The sequence below is a fragment of the Rhagoletis zephyria genome, unplaced genomic scaffold (genome assembly GCF_001687245.7).
Source record: "Rhagoletis zephyria isolate East Lansing unplaced genomic scaffold, Rhagoletis_zephyria_1.1 Rzeph_scaffold_08282, whole genome shotgun sequence".
NCBI lineage: Eukaryota > Metazoa > Arthropoda > Insecta > Diptera > Tephritidae > Rhagoletis > Rhagoletis zephyria.
Window position 1 is genome coordinate 13,056 of NW_016165362.1, and position 14,828 is coordinate 27,883.

General features: G+C 37.8%; 1 protein-coding gene across 1 annotated transcript; it reads left to right on the plus strand.

The window, feature by feature from the left end:
* Positions 1-1,031: 1,031 nt before the first annotated feature.
* LOC108374935 (chaoptin) lies at positions 1,032-10,665 on the plus strand. Its single transcript, XM_017630994.1, has 3 exons — positions 1,032-1,091; positions 4,331-7,250; positions 10,340-10,665. Exons 1-3 carry the CDS (start codon positions 1,032-1,034, stop codon positions 10,663-10,665), a joined length of 3,306 nt encoding a protein of 1,101 aa, XP_017486483.1.
* Positions 10,666-14,828: the final 4,163 nt, after the last annotated feature.

Sequence of the window (14,828 nt, forward strand, 5' to 3'; positions counted from 1 at the left end):
AAATGCTACAAGAAATATATATAGGACCTGCACTGCGTATTTTACGAATAAATTACAAAAAAAATCAATAATAAATATAAAGAATAAACTTTTCAATATAAAATCCAGAGAAATTCTATCAAAATGGCGCTTTCTCTCTATTGTCTTCTCTAGTTAGAAAAAATAGAGAAGACAATTTCTTAGACAATGTTGCTAGCAACCAACCTACAGCAATCTGTACGATTGCACGATTGGAAAATAGATATAAAATTAAGCTGTCTAACAGCCCTATCCCAATGAAATCTTCAAATACATCAGTATTCATCAAAGTTGTAAATCTTGAAGTTTAATTTTTCATATTAACTTATTCTCTTTTTTAGAAGTATTAAAACTTTCATCCCATAGTCACTTCCAATCATTTATATCTCTGTTGTTCGCACTTTAATATTTTTTTTTTTTTACATTTTCTTGACATGTTTTCCTCATTCGCATCCATGTCTGATGAAATGTTCAACTATCCACTGCTCTCTCTGCATGCCTCCCAGTAAGTGGGTGGGTGCACTCTCAGAACTGAGAGTGAACCATTACTTTTTTCAATTGACACCATTTCGCGGACACAACAATAAATTTTGAATCGTTGGCAATAAATTTAAATGTCATTGCATTAAATCGCAGTGAATTGCTGCGACACACATCCAGAGGAACACATTTACTATACCTGTGCTCCGTTGTGATGTGCTGCAGCACTTCCGGTATGATGTTGCAGGTCGCAAAATCCAGTTTGTAACATCAGCAAGTAGTATCCGTGACGTGTTGATCAGTAGTCAGTACCAGGCGTTGGTTGCAGCAGCATGCTTGCGTATATGTGCATTAGAGTGGTCCGAGAAAGAATTTTCAAATGTCAAACTCTCTGTCCCAGGATTTTTCTAAATGGAAAAAAGAATATCTGTAGTTTTGTTAAAAAAAAAAAAAATACATTTGAAACTGCCTCCAAGCCCATGAGGTTTTACATGTAAATATTTTATAGGGGGAAAAAACTCTTTTTGGTAAAAATGGTATTTATGGGTCCCTCTACTGCATTCTTTGGGGACTTTAAGCGACATATTAAAAAAGTTAGTATTGAAAAAGGGCTAAATGAATAGTGGGATATTGTTTTTGGAAGTCTCCTTTAGAGAAACAGAGTTTTTCAGTCGAAAAACATTGATTTTCAAGAATTCTATACCACTTCTACGAAAGAGTGAAACAGTTACAAATAAAATTTTTTATTTAAACAAAAAGGTACGGGCATTTCTTTTTGCATTTAGAAAATTCCTAAGGGGCAGAGCTTAGCATTTAAAATTTTCCCTCATATCTTAATAAACTTAAAATTTGTATCTTTATTGTTTTTTTTTTAATGTATTTATACAAAGCATGCATGTCTTTTAGTTCTATATAATAAGAGATTGGCGCTTACATATATGTTTGCTAGTGTTTGGCAGAGCCAATCCTCCGATTTGTGGCGTGCGTCTTGATGTTGTCACACAAAGGGGAGGGACCTACAGTTTTACGCCAACTCCGATCGGTGATTTTATTTTTGTGAGAAGCCTTTCTCGTGACAGAAATGTACTACAATATTTAGCTAGAAAGTTCCAGTATGGGCAACCATAGAAGGGAACTAATGCAAAGATTGGCATGTCGATATGAAAAATTAAAAAAAAAAATTGTTTAACCATTTTTTGCCTGCTTTGCGTATGACATTTAGCAACTGTTGCGTCAAGGACATCATTTTTATTATTAAATATTCCAAAGGCGCAAAGCAAACAAGTATGCCTGTATGTGTGAGTTATTTGTTTACTTATCCCCATCCAAACGGATAACAAAGATTATATTTCTGCAAAAGCGCAGCACAGGGTCATTTGGTGATTCCCAAAAAAAAGTATTTACGTGCATACCTGCATTGCATGTCCTTTCCGTAATTCAAATCCCATGGCGATCTGGAAACATATGTACATACATATGCATATACACATGCATCAAGTTGACTTTTGTTCAAGCATATGTATGCATCTATGATTATATTAGTGCCATGTGGAAATTTGTTGCTTTAGACTTATCGAGCCGTAGAGCTTGCTTTTTTATGCCCTGCAATTCGTAGCATACTATTCAGAAAAATCTTTTAGTTAATATAAGAAAAAGAGCTTTCTCTCAATTTGACAGCAAATATTTAAATTAATTAAAAACCACATCGCTACTACTATCACTGACGCACAATTGGACAAATGTTGAATATAAAAGTGGTCATAATTCGTTGAAACTTTGTTTACATAAGGATTACTTCACGGTGAGTTCAAAAATTAAATGGGTTTTCTGTACCGGTTAGCAATTTGGAAAGGCCGCTGGTTTTATGTGCCGGTTAACAATTTTCAGAGTTGTCACTAGAGCTCTTGACTATCTATTCGATTAACTGCTCACTATCGATTAGTCTGAAAATCGAGTAACCGAAATTATTCGAATATTAAAAGTGTTTCACATTAAAGATTTTGTTATTAAGTGAAGTTGACTATTTCTATTCGAGTCACCGCTTAGTCGACTAAGAAGGGCAATACTACTTTCTATTATGATGATTTTAGAAATTAAAGCTGGTTTTTTACATGTCACCAATTTAAAAAAATCCGAATATTTAGTACCGGTTATAAGTTTTCGTAATAGGTACCCGGTACAAAGAAAAATCTATTTCAATTTTGAAATCACCGTGAAGTAATCCTTGTAGGACTAAATTTTCAACAAATAGCATTTGTCCATTTCTGCGTCAGGCATAGTATCAGCGATGCGGTAACTAAGGTAACTAACCCGTAATGGTTAACGGGGTCCAGTGGACCCCATCCCAACTTTTCGGATATATATTTTATATAAAAACCATTTAAAATCGATTTTGTGACTTCACCTCTTGTTACTAGATTTAAATCAATAATTTCAGGCCGTTTGGAAAACCAATACTGGTATGTACATAGTGCATCGATAGTGGTAGACATGGTAGACTATAAATCCGTTTATCTACGCTATTGTAGTTTATCAGATAACAAGAGAAAGTTTTAAGCTTAAGCTCAGCGTAGGATTCGAGGTCGATATATAAAATAGAACGTACGTGGCATATATTTATTGGATGGGGTCCACTAGACCCCGTGTGGTCATTACGCTATTTTTTGGAGGTGTGGCCATCACGGGTTAATTAAATTTTTTTCTGGCAAATTGAGAGATAGCACATTTTCTTATATTTATTAAATTAATTTTCTGTACCTTTTTATCCTCAGCGGAATTTTTTACAGATACACCTAAAAGTTTATTTTACCATATTTCCTACTGGGCACTTGTGAGCTTTTGCATAGATATGCATCTTCCTGCAAGTTTAATTAAACCTGAAAAAGTCACACTCGACACAGCTAAGTAAATATATTCCACGGAACAAGTGTACAAACAACGGCTGAGAGTCAATAAAGCTTAATGCATATAAAAGGTGTTCAATTGTTGAATAACAATATGAAAGCCATGACAGGTAAAAATTTTGGCTTTTTGGCTATTATGTAACCTACAAATAAAATGGTAAGAGAATATATTTCGACAAGGTATGTACATATAGGTAAGCGCTGAAACAAAAGCAAAATATTTGTCGCTTCTGCGGACTGAAATTCGAACAAGAAGGTTTTGATTTCTACATACAATGGGAAAAAAGGTTGTCTCTTAATATCGAGAAAATTCTAGAGGTAGGTTTAAAGTGTTTAACTGTATTCTATTGAGGAAACAGGCACACCTAGGCAAAGAAATTGTGATTTCTTGTGGTAGGCATTCATGACAACTCCATTTGCCTTACTGCCTTGAAGAGGATGAGCGGCGGAATCATGTGTGTGCCTCTTCCACGACTTTGCAATGCTATGGTTTGAGGATGGCAGCGACGTGTTCAGAGACGAACAACTGATCTCTTCGATACCCAAAAATCTGCTTCAACTTCAACGAGTTGTCTTTAGTCCCGTCTGCTCAATGACAGCAAGTAACTAGATAGATCTTCTGAGATTGAAAGCATCATGAGGTTTGCCCCCCGGCAGTCGTCGTCGATAACTTACTAATCTTAATCGAGCCGAAACACCTCCGTAATCAACCCCCACCTCCCCCCATTCTTCTGCGGCCTTTTCTTTCCATTATTTAGAATTAAAGTCCGACGAATGTGCAACTTTTTTGTCAAAATTACATTTGAGAAATACTTAACTAAATAAATTTTGAAACACTGTTTATTATCTAAGTACTTAGCAACTAAAACCGCTCTTTACTTTGTCATTTTTATAACCCCTCAAATTTTGCTGCCCTTTCTCATTCACAGATTCCATCTCGCGCTCTCAACACTATGCAAAAATTGAGCGCACTCGATTTCGATTACAATGAAATAGTACGCATCGAAGATTACAGCTTTTATGGGCTTCGCTTATCGAAACTCAACATGAAAGGCAATCAGCTGCAGTCGATACCCGAGCATGCGTTCGCCGGCCTAGAGGAATCCATACAGGAGATTGATTTATCAGAGAATGCGTTGCGCACATTTCCGCTGCTGGCGTTACGCAAACTCGACTACTTGCGTACTCTGCGTCTATCAAACAATAAAATCTCCACATTCTATGGTGACATAGCGCTAGTGACGAACAACGCTTCAGCTGCGGCGGCAGTGCTCCGACTACCTTCATTGGTATTCTTAGACTTGAGCTCGAACCAGTTCACGGAGATCGTGAACGATTGCTTCGGCGCTTTTCCGCAATTGAAGACGCTTTCTTTGTACGCTAATCAAATTGAACTTGTACAACCGGATGCGTTTAAAAGCTTGAAGGAGCTGATGTCGCTCGACATGTCACACAATCGCATCATTGCGTTGGATGCAAAAATTTTCGATCAGAATAAGCGCTTGCAGACAGTGGATCTGAGTCACAATCATGTGCATTCAATAAGTGGCGTGTTCTCAAACTTGCCGCAGCTGCGCGAGGTCTTCCTATCCGAGAATAACATACTCGAGCTGCCGGCGGATGCTTTTACAAACTCATCCAACGTGGATGTCATTTACCTGGAATCGAATGCCATTGCCCATATTGACCCGAATGTATTTAGCACGCTTGTGAATCTGGACCATCTGTATTTGCGTTCGAATTTCATACCATTAGTGCCTGTAACGCTGTTTAATAAGTGCCAGAAACTCTCCTCACTTTCGTTGGACAACAATGAAATACAAGATCTTGAAATCGGCATGTTCCGGAAGCTGGAGTTCCTGCGCGAAGTGAGACTACACAACAATCGTATACGACGCATACGTAAAGGAGTTTTCGAGCCACTGCCTGCATTGCAGGAGCTACATGTGCAGAAGAACAACGTTGAGGACATCGAGCCGGGCGCCTTTCAGAGCCTTTCCAATTTGCAGCACATCAACTTGCAGGATAACCAGCTGACTGTGCTGGAAGATATCTTCCCAAATGAAAAGACAAACTCCTCGCTTCTCTCCATACAACTGGAAGCAAATTATCTGCACAAGATCCATACGAAGACCTTTCGCAAGCAAGAGCGTATACAAATCATGTGGCTGCGTGACAACCAGCTGACCCGAGTAGACAAATCAATGTTTGTGGACCTGCAGCTGCTCGGACGATTGTACCTCAGCAACAACCAGATACGGGACATCGACAAGGATACATTTAGTACGCTGAAGCATTTAAAGTTTCTAGATCTGAGTGGTAATCGGCTGAAGCATGTGCGACGTGAGTACTTTGCGCCATTGGCGAGCTTGGAAGAACTCAGTCTTTCGCAAAACTACATTGAGGCTGTAGAGAGTTATTCCTTTAATAAATTAAAAAACATAAGGGTGCTCGACCTTTCCAACAATCCACTGGTGCAACTAACAAAAGATATTTTTATGGACGAACTGCCTTTGACATATTTGAATCTGCGCAACACCTCGCTGCGTAAAATTGAGCTGCACACATTCAAGTCGCTACAGAATCTAAACGAACTCAACTTTGAAGAGAACCAGCTAAATCCTGCAGACATACAAAAACTGGAAGTGCCCAGTCTGCGCAGCCTCTTCCTCTCGCACAACGACTTTAGTCAGGCCAGGGTTGGCGGCATAATGGCCGATATGTTCGACAAGATGCGCTCGCTACAATTGCTCACAATGGCCAACTGCAGTTTGGAAAGTGTGCCAGATCAAATATTCTCAAAGAATACAAATCTGGTTAAGCTTGATCTTTGCGACAACAGATTAACGGTTATGAATCGCAACATCTTCAGTGGCCTCAATGTGTTCAAAGAGTTGCGATTGTGCAATAACCAGATCTCCGAATTCCCGCACATTGCGCTCTACAATTTGAGCACGCTGGAGACTTTGGATTTGTCACGCAATCAGCTAAGCTCCGTCGACTTCTTCAAATTAAGTGGCACTTTGAATTTGCGGCAACTCAATTTGCATGATAACAAAATCACTTCGTTGAGTGGCTTCAATGCGGTTAACCTCACACAGTTGGACAGCATCGATCTTAGCGGCAATCTTTTGCTATCACTGCCCGCGAATTTTCTTCGTCATTCGATTAATTTGCAACGCGTTGATCTCTCGAGCAATCGCTTCTTACAGCTGCCGAGCTCAGCGTTGTCAGACATCTCGATACCGCGTTTATCTTGGCTCAATCTTACAGGAAACCCAATAAACAAGATTTACACGGTGAAGGAGGAGCGCTACCCATATCTCAAAGAGCTTTATATCTGCCAAACGAATTTATCCATACTGACCTCGAAAGACTTTGAAGCTTTTCAGGCGTTACAGCATCTACATTTGGTCAATAATCGCATTACGCGCATCTCACCCGGCGCCTTTAAGTCGCTCACAAATCTGCTGACGTTGGACCTCAGCGTGAATGAATTGGAAATGTTGCCAAAAGAACGTCTGCAGGGCTTGAGGCTGCTACGCTTTCTGAATATTTCTCACAATACGCTGAAGGATTTGGAAGAGTTTAGCAGTGATTTAGCGCAGTTGCAGACATTCGATTTGTCCTTCAATCAATTGGATCGTATATCGAAGAAGACTTTCCGCAACTTGCATGGTTTGATGGAACTTTATCTGATGGGCAATCGCATGACTGTTTTGTCGACTGATGCTTTTCGCTTCCTAAGAAAACTGCATGTACTCGATTTGCGTAAGAACTACTTCGAGCTGGTGCCGATTGAAGCGCTCAAACCACTGGAGACAAATATAAAAACACTAAAACTGGAAGGTAAGTAACGCACCACGTATTTGAGCTTAATTAAGTTTTGATCTTTAAATTACAATTTTTTTATATAAGGGTGGTGATTTCATAGCAATCCATTTTTTTTACTCATAAGCGGAAAAAATAGATACATACATTTCGTTCAAAATCGGTTGACTATTACTTTTTAAATATAACTTACACTTTTACGCTATTTCTGGGAATGCCCGCTAAACTAACATGAGGGTTGTGAAGGATACCTACGCTAGCAGTTACGGGTACAAGAATTTACACATTCTCTCTAATGGAAAATTCCGACTCGGTAATGGCTATGCCTTGCTATTTCCACGTGTGGCCAGGATTGCGTTCTTATTCTTATTTGACACAATCGTTTTATGGAGGCATGTGGCAGGCCTGACTCATGAAAAAGCTGCGGGACAAAAATAAACCATTGATTTAAGAGGCCCGAAAATACGGTCGAAGGGCCTTCAATCTCGCTTAATCCCCTCGAGAATAATATTCAATAGGAAATCTATAAGTTAAACTTAAGCGATTATAAGAAGTAGAAAGCAAAAAGTCCTCATAAAGGAACTTTCGAAGTTATTTTGAATCTATATCAGGCTCCAGTAGGTAATCTCCAATTCATCTTGATTCATCCCGGTATGTTTGCTAAAATCCAACGCGACATGAACGAATATTGGTAAAGAATCCCTGGATTTTTTAGGCGTCTAATAGAAAATGGTCAGCCACGTGCAGCTGATTACCTTAAAAAAGAAACACTAATTTGGACAATAGGCGTTTTTTAAACCCTATAAAACCACAGGTACAGATGCCGTTTCAGCTGCAGCGATCATTGGAGCTAAGCCCTAAATAATTTCATGCCTTTTTAAGAGAGTTCTTACCTTCAACCACATTCCGGAGATGTGAAAAAGGTCAAGGTTTGTCTCTAATCTCAAAATCTTTAATGATAAAGGAGTACACACTGACAGAGTTCTTTTACATCGGGGCTGCTTTCAGCAATAGTAGCTACGGCAATCATGTCGGCTATGGGCATCAACTTACAGCACTAACAGATAGGGTTATAGGGACGGTACTGGCAAGAGCATTAGCGGGACAGAGATGTGAGCAAGGAAACCCCGCAGGGCGTGGTCCTTGGAGAGGGCTACCTGCCATAGGCAATACAATACTGGAGCTAGCGGAATCCGCAAAATGCTTAAACTTAGTAGTGGACAAAAAGCTAAACTGATCGCAATATATATATAATATTATTCAAAGCTGGGTGTACCGCTTTGATACTGGGGAAATTACCAGGATGCGGAGTTACTCAAACTGGCGACTACGCAATTTCAGGGCATATTGACTTATCATGCACGCACTACTATGCACCAAGGCTACCTTTTTCAAAAATGTATAGGGTTCTATTCAAGATTTTGGTCAAGTGAGACTCCTAGAAAAAATGCATCACTTGACTTCGACTATGATGTAAGAGGTGGAGTCTTCTCAGCACATACCCGACCAATGCGACACTCAAAGCAGTCGACTAGGTCACATAAAACTCAAAAACCCTGGCGGACTCTCTTAGATCCCCAAAAAGAATTGCTAAGCAGTTTGCTCTTACGAGGCAACGAGCAGGCGAACAAATTTGCAAGAAAGAGCCATCATCTCCACACTCGAAGTTTTGTAAGTGTTTAGGCATGATGCTCGCTACCTCCAAGCTCTTTCTAAGATGCTTAAGTGTATCTCTTAAAAGAGCACGTGATATATGGACATGTCTAATCACTAGCAGCAAGACAAAACTCATGTGACCAGAACTTCTCACGCTGGGCAGAAAGGTTTTGTGTACAGAAATGAACTTGCTAATAGGCCCTAATTCCATCGGAAGGCACGCGAAGACGTTGGAACTCATGGGTTCAGAAATTTTCGAGGACTTCACTGAAATAGCTGATATAGGAATGTGACATATATTAGGTTTCGCGCAGACTCCACACGACAATTTGAGTAAGTACCACAATGAGCCCAAAAATACGGGCCTAAGTGTGCTGATTTGGTCATTAGCAGCCACTTCACCATAGCCAGGCCTAACCTAAGCTTATTTGGCACTACAACAATTTACTGGCTAAGGCGGAGAATAGAAACTGCCTATATGCTTTACGAACTTCCGCAAAAAAAAATCTCTCTAAATCCCCATAGCCTTCTCATCTTTGTTCAAATCCGGAAACGATCTAGATGCGCCTTTTTCAGTGGGCATATGAGGAGGTGCTAAAGTATCGTGCCGGACATTTTGTTCATATTGAACACATTTTTGTAGTAGGTATTATCGGGGTTGATTCCGGACAGTTGGAAGTTTAGCCAGAATGGAGTTGCGTTAAAATAATGCAGAACTCACGAGCCCATTTGAGCTCTATTTCTGAGATGGATGGTTGTTGGCAATTCATGAACCTCATTAAGAGTTGTATTTTTATGAATATCGTTTAATGCGTGTCTATAGTTCATCTGGTTTAGCTGATGTTTTATGTTTTTTGAATCAAGTCCTTAAGATTGAAACAAACTAGATCTATTAAAATTCTAGGGTTGCAGAAAAATCAGCTTTTGTATATTTTAAACAAACAATACGAATTTGTCCGCATCACATAATCGAATATATAAAACGTACAGAATATAACTGGGCTAAACTAAATACATTAAATATAACCTTTTATTCATTATTTTTTATTAAGTACTTTTTAACTACATATGTATATTTGAGCAGTAAAACCCCTTTTTTATATACATTTCTCTTTTTCACTGTATTTCTGCAACCTCACAATTGGCTCAACGATGTGATATAAAAAACATATAACCACGACCATCAACTATTTGCAACTTTACTATATAAAAACAAAAATAAAATAAACTTCAACCACTAAATGTATACCGCCACTTACTTACTGCTCGGCGTCAAATGTCAACTGAAACAAATGATGCCACCTCAACTACAACTACAACTACAACTACAACGACCATCACATCGCACTTGTTTCAACTCATCAACGTCAACGTCAATACGAAAATGTCACGAATGCACTTGCCACTCGCCGGTAAATTGATGTTTTTGTATTGGCTTACTAACTATGTAGAAAATCCACTGCATTGCAGCTGTGATGCGCAAAAACTTTGGGAATGGTTGCGTGATCATCGAAAATGGTCACAGCAAGCTGGCGGTGATAATATTAATTACTTGAGGTGCGAACATCCAGCTGAATTGCGTGGCAAAGTATTTGCCAAAATGGAACCACAACAATTCTGTGATGCACCTTTGATACCGAAAATCGCCATACAGGACATTCAACCGTATTCGGTGGTGGTTTCGTGGTTAAGTCGTGAACATTTGGGTTTAACTGGTTATGAAATTGTCTATTATGCGACCGCAGATGGCATTGATTATGATGAGGTGAGTGAATAGCAATAATTAAGTTTGAAAATTAATCTTTGGTAGAATGATTAAAGGCAGTTATTTGCCTGTGTATTTGTGCGCAATAAGAAAAAATTAGATCAGGCCATTGGATTATTTTTTTTTTCCAACATATACGTTTTTCCTCTTCTTGCATAAACTGAAATTAATTCTGTAAAGTATATTGAACTGTAAGCCTACATCGGTAGGAAAAGCGATTTATACAACTATTTGCAGCAATAAAGATATGAATATACATGCATACAGTGGCAGGCAAACAAATAGTGACTTTGCTTATTTATTTATTTATTTTTTATTTAATGTTTATTCTTTTTTATAAGAGTACAGCTCACTATCTTACAAAAATCGTGTAAGTCCGAATTCGTAACTTCATAAAAAAAAAATTAGCAAAATTCGACAAAGTTTCATCAAAATTTCAAAATTTTTAACAAGACATTTTTTTATGCAGATTTGTAGCCCAATAAATTTCAGAACAATAAAGTGTAAGTTTTGAGTAGCCAAGATATTTGGCTTTTATTTGGTGATGGTTCTTCCATACAATGCATATCGACGGCTGAGTGGAAGATCGACCTATCTCAGCAGCGGTTGGTCAAAATTTGGTTGACTAACGCCCTGTTTCAGAATTCGGTTCAAATATGCCCTATCTCAACTGAAAATATATTGAAGATATGTTGAGATAGGGCGCTTTTGAATCGGCAGCTGAGATAAACCAAATTCTGAGATATGAAGTTCTTCAACGAAATTCTAAATACGGCGTTCTTGAAAAGTTTTCTGAGATAGGGCGTTTCCGAACTGCCTGCCAAGATATGTCGGTATTCCTCTCATTCGTCGATATGTTCGACGATTTTTTTATATGGAGGAAAATGCACAACACCGTTAACAAAAAAAAAATGCCAAAAAGCAACGGTAAGACCTAGTTACAAAACTGCATACATATATTTTTTATTTGAATAAAGAGTTAGGGCCGGTTACTCAATGTCTGGTTAACACTAATCTCCGGTTAAACATTGTTATCGACGTTATATGCATGGAGTCGAATTTGTCGATAACGATGTTTAACCGCAGATTAGTGTTAATCAGACATTGAGTAAACGGCCCTAAGCGATAAATTTATGAAATTTTCTTTTTGATTCAGAAATGCATCTAAAAGTGCTCGATTTGTTGAAATTCGTCGAACTCTTTTAAATTTTGTACAAAGTTTAAAATTTACTTGCATATTTTTGTTAATGCACAGGCATACGGCAGCGTTGATCCGGATCAACTCGTCAATTCGGAATTATCTCTAAGGAATTATCTGCACTTGATCCGGATAAAGTCCTAGAGTTAATTCCCAAAATTAATTCGGATCAAGGGAATTTTCGATGACAGGACTTTCCAAAACGGCCAAAAATAAACTTAGCAAACGGATTTAGCATCCGCAATAGCCGACTGGTCAGAACAGTGTACTACAATTTAGTAGGGAAAGGTAACATGGTCAGTGGAAACAAAGTCAATTGACACTATTTCGCATACAGGTGCGAGATAAAAATGCATTTTCAAAAGCGAAATAAAGTCAACAAAAATTTTGAAATAAAATAAATGATGATATTTCCTCATTCAAATGGAAATAGCGTCAACAATGCTCAAAGTATGTAGATGTAAAGACGCGGCCGCCGAGAAACTACGCAAAATTAATGTTTTAAAGAGCAATATTTATTTTATGTTATGAAAAGGTAATAATGTCAATTGACTTTATTTCGCACCAGTATGCGAAATAGTGTCAATTTACCTTTTTTCCGTTGATCTTATTACCTGTCACCTAATTCAGTAGCAGTATTTTTTTCATTCTAAATATTGTATAATTTTATCAAATTTTTTAATATTGTTTTGTTAATTTACATACGTCCCGGCTCGCTGGATCAGCAATACTACCGTTTGTTAGGGTACAGTATTGTATTGATCAAATCAACTGCGCCATTAATCCAGATCAACGTTGCCGCCTGTCTACGTTCTTATATTAATATTTAGTTATAAAAAACTAATAAACATAAAAACTAACAAAAGAGAAATAGCCAAGTATAATTACATAGAAGTATATCGATAAATATAAAAGCAAATACAACAATGAATACACGATACAGATATCGATTACACAGTGTATTCGGTGAATATATCGATAAGTGATAAGTATAGTGGGTGATATGAAAAGTCTGTGCGGATTTTTGGCAAACTATTTTGTAATTTTCTTTATTGAAAATCAATTTTAATCAAGTACATATTGGCCATTATTATCTATGACCTTTAGCCATTTTCAGGTAGCTTCATAATTCCAGTGGTGTGGAAGTTTATCTTTGATTTATCGCCGAGAAACTTGTCCAAGTGAGATGCGGTCGGCCAATTTTTTAGCTTAAAGAGATGGGAATTGTGCGGTTGTAATTTTTATTAAAGTTGTTTTGGTTTGACTCAGTAAGTTACATTTATTAAGCAACCCAGCATTGAGACTTCCAAACCAAGCTACGTCAATATATCCTTAGTTATCAGGAATTTGTGTGACACCTTTTTTGTTTGCCAAATCTGGTCGCTCTTTCCTGATTGCTTCACTCAAAACAGTCGAGTTATGCACAATTGATCGTTTCGCTACATTGTAGTAGTTCAATGAAAAATTCCCTTCCAAGTCTATCAAACACCCAGCAAAACTTTGTTTGCCTTCAATCCCGGTTATCGGTCTTTGGCCATGGTCACTTGCGTTGCCTATTCTCGCATTCAATCCATTTTCGATTTCGTTGCATTTCAGCACCGTTTCACAGATGGCCATTCAGATTGTCAGTCAGATCTCTTTGCATTAATTCATGTGGCAACCCAAGCATCGAGCTTCTTTGAGTAGCCTGTTTGTTGTTATTGTGACAGCATACAAATCACCCAGAGAGTTGTTGGAAAATGATGCTCGAGTGGCAGTTCTTGGTCAAATATTAATCTGGTTTGTTCCGATTATATGGCCCCGACTGCCGTAGCAATGCGATAAGCCTGCTCTCAGATGTGTTTGACATTTAGTGACTCCGCAATCTCGTGACAGCTTGCATGCCACATAACCATCGCAACATCGCAAAAAATATAGATTTTTTTTTTTTACCAGCGGTCGCTCCTCTGCAGGCAATGAAAAACCTCCGAGTTTATTTCTACCATGAAAAACAGCTTCTCATAAAATTGCAATTGCCGTTCGGAGTCGGAGTAGCCCCTCTTTTTTGTGTGATAACACCAAGGCGCGTGCAACAATTTGGAGGAGAAGCTCGACCAAACACTAACACATTTGCTAGCGCCTTTCTATTTTTATTATTAACTAAAATCTTCTCTCAGTGCACAGCACTCCGTAGAATCAACAAATTTGCCGGCATATGTTTGCAGAGTTTTCACCTTTTTTATAGTGGAAAATGTACCGCCTAGCGAATGTCTTCTCTCATTTTCAAATTAATATAAATTTTTCCACAGAAATATCTTCACAAAAAATGTAGCCTAAACACCACATAGTGACAAAAGTCCGCAGAAACTTTACATGTGACCCAATATATAACGAAAATGAAAATTATAGATACTTCATTTGATAACTGTTAACTTTTTATTCATCTATTGATTCGAAATATTCCCCATTCCCCAGAATCGCACATATCGCTTAATTGTGCTTTTGTTTTACTCATGCGCTTACAGTACAAATATATATTGATTACCAATTTCAATATGTTCAATGCTCCCACATACATATGTATATGCATATGAACATTAGGGTATATCACTATCTACACGAAAAAATAGGTACTGTTTTTCCACAAGAAATATTAAATTTATTATATTTTGAGACTTCCGCCAAAATATCACGGAAAATATTAAGCTTAACGTGAGCTGGGCCTATTTGAAACTACCTTTAAAAAGCGATTTTTTTATTAAGAAAATTAGTTTTTAAAACTTTTTGTTCTAAAAAATCACCTCATATGATATCTTAATATTTTCCAAAATATTTTGACGAAAGTCTTGAAATATAACAAGATTAATATTTTCGACGAAAAAACCGCAACTCTTTTGGTGATGCACCCTAACGTACATACATGCATCCCCTTTTACACTAAAAAAAATAAATATTTTCCAATCAACCTCTTTGTGTTCATTCTCCACAGATGCGTGGT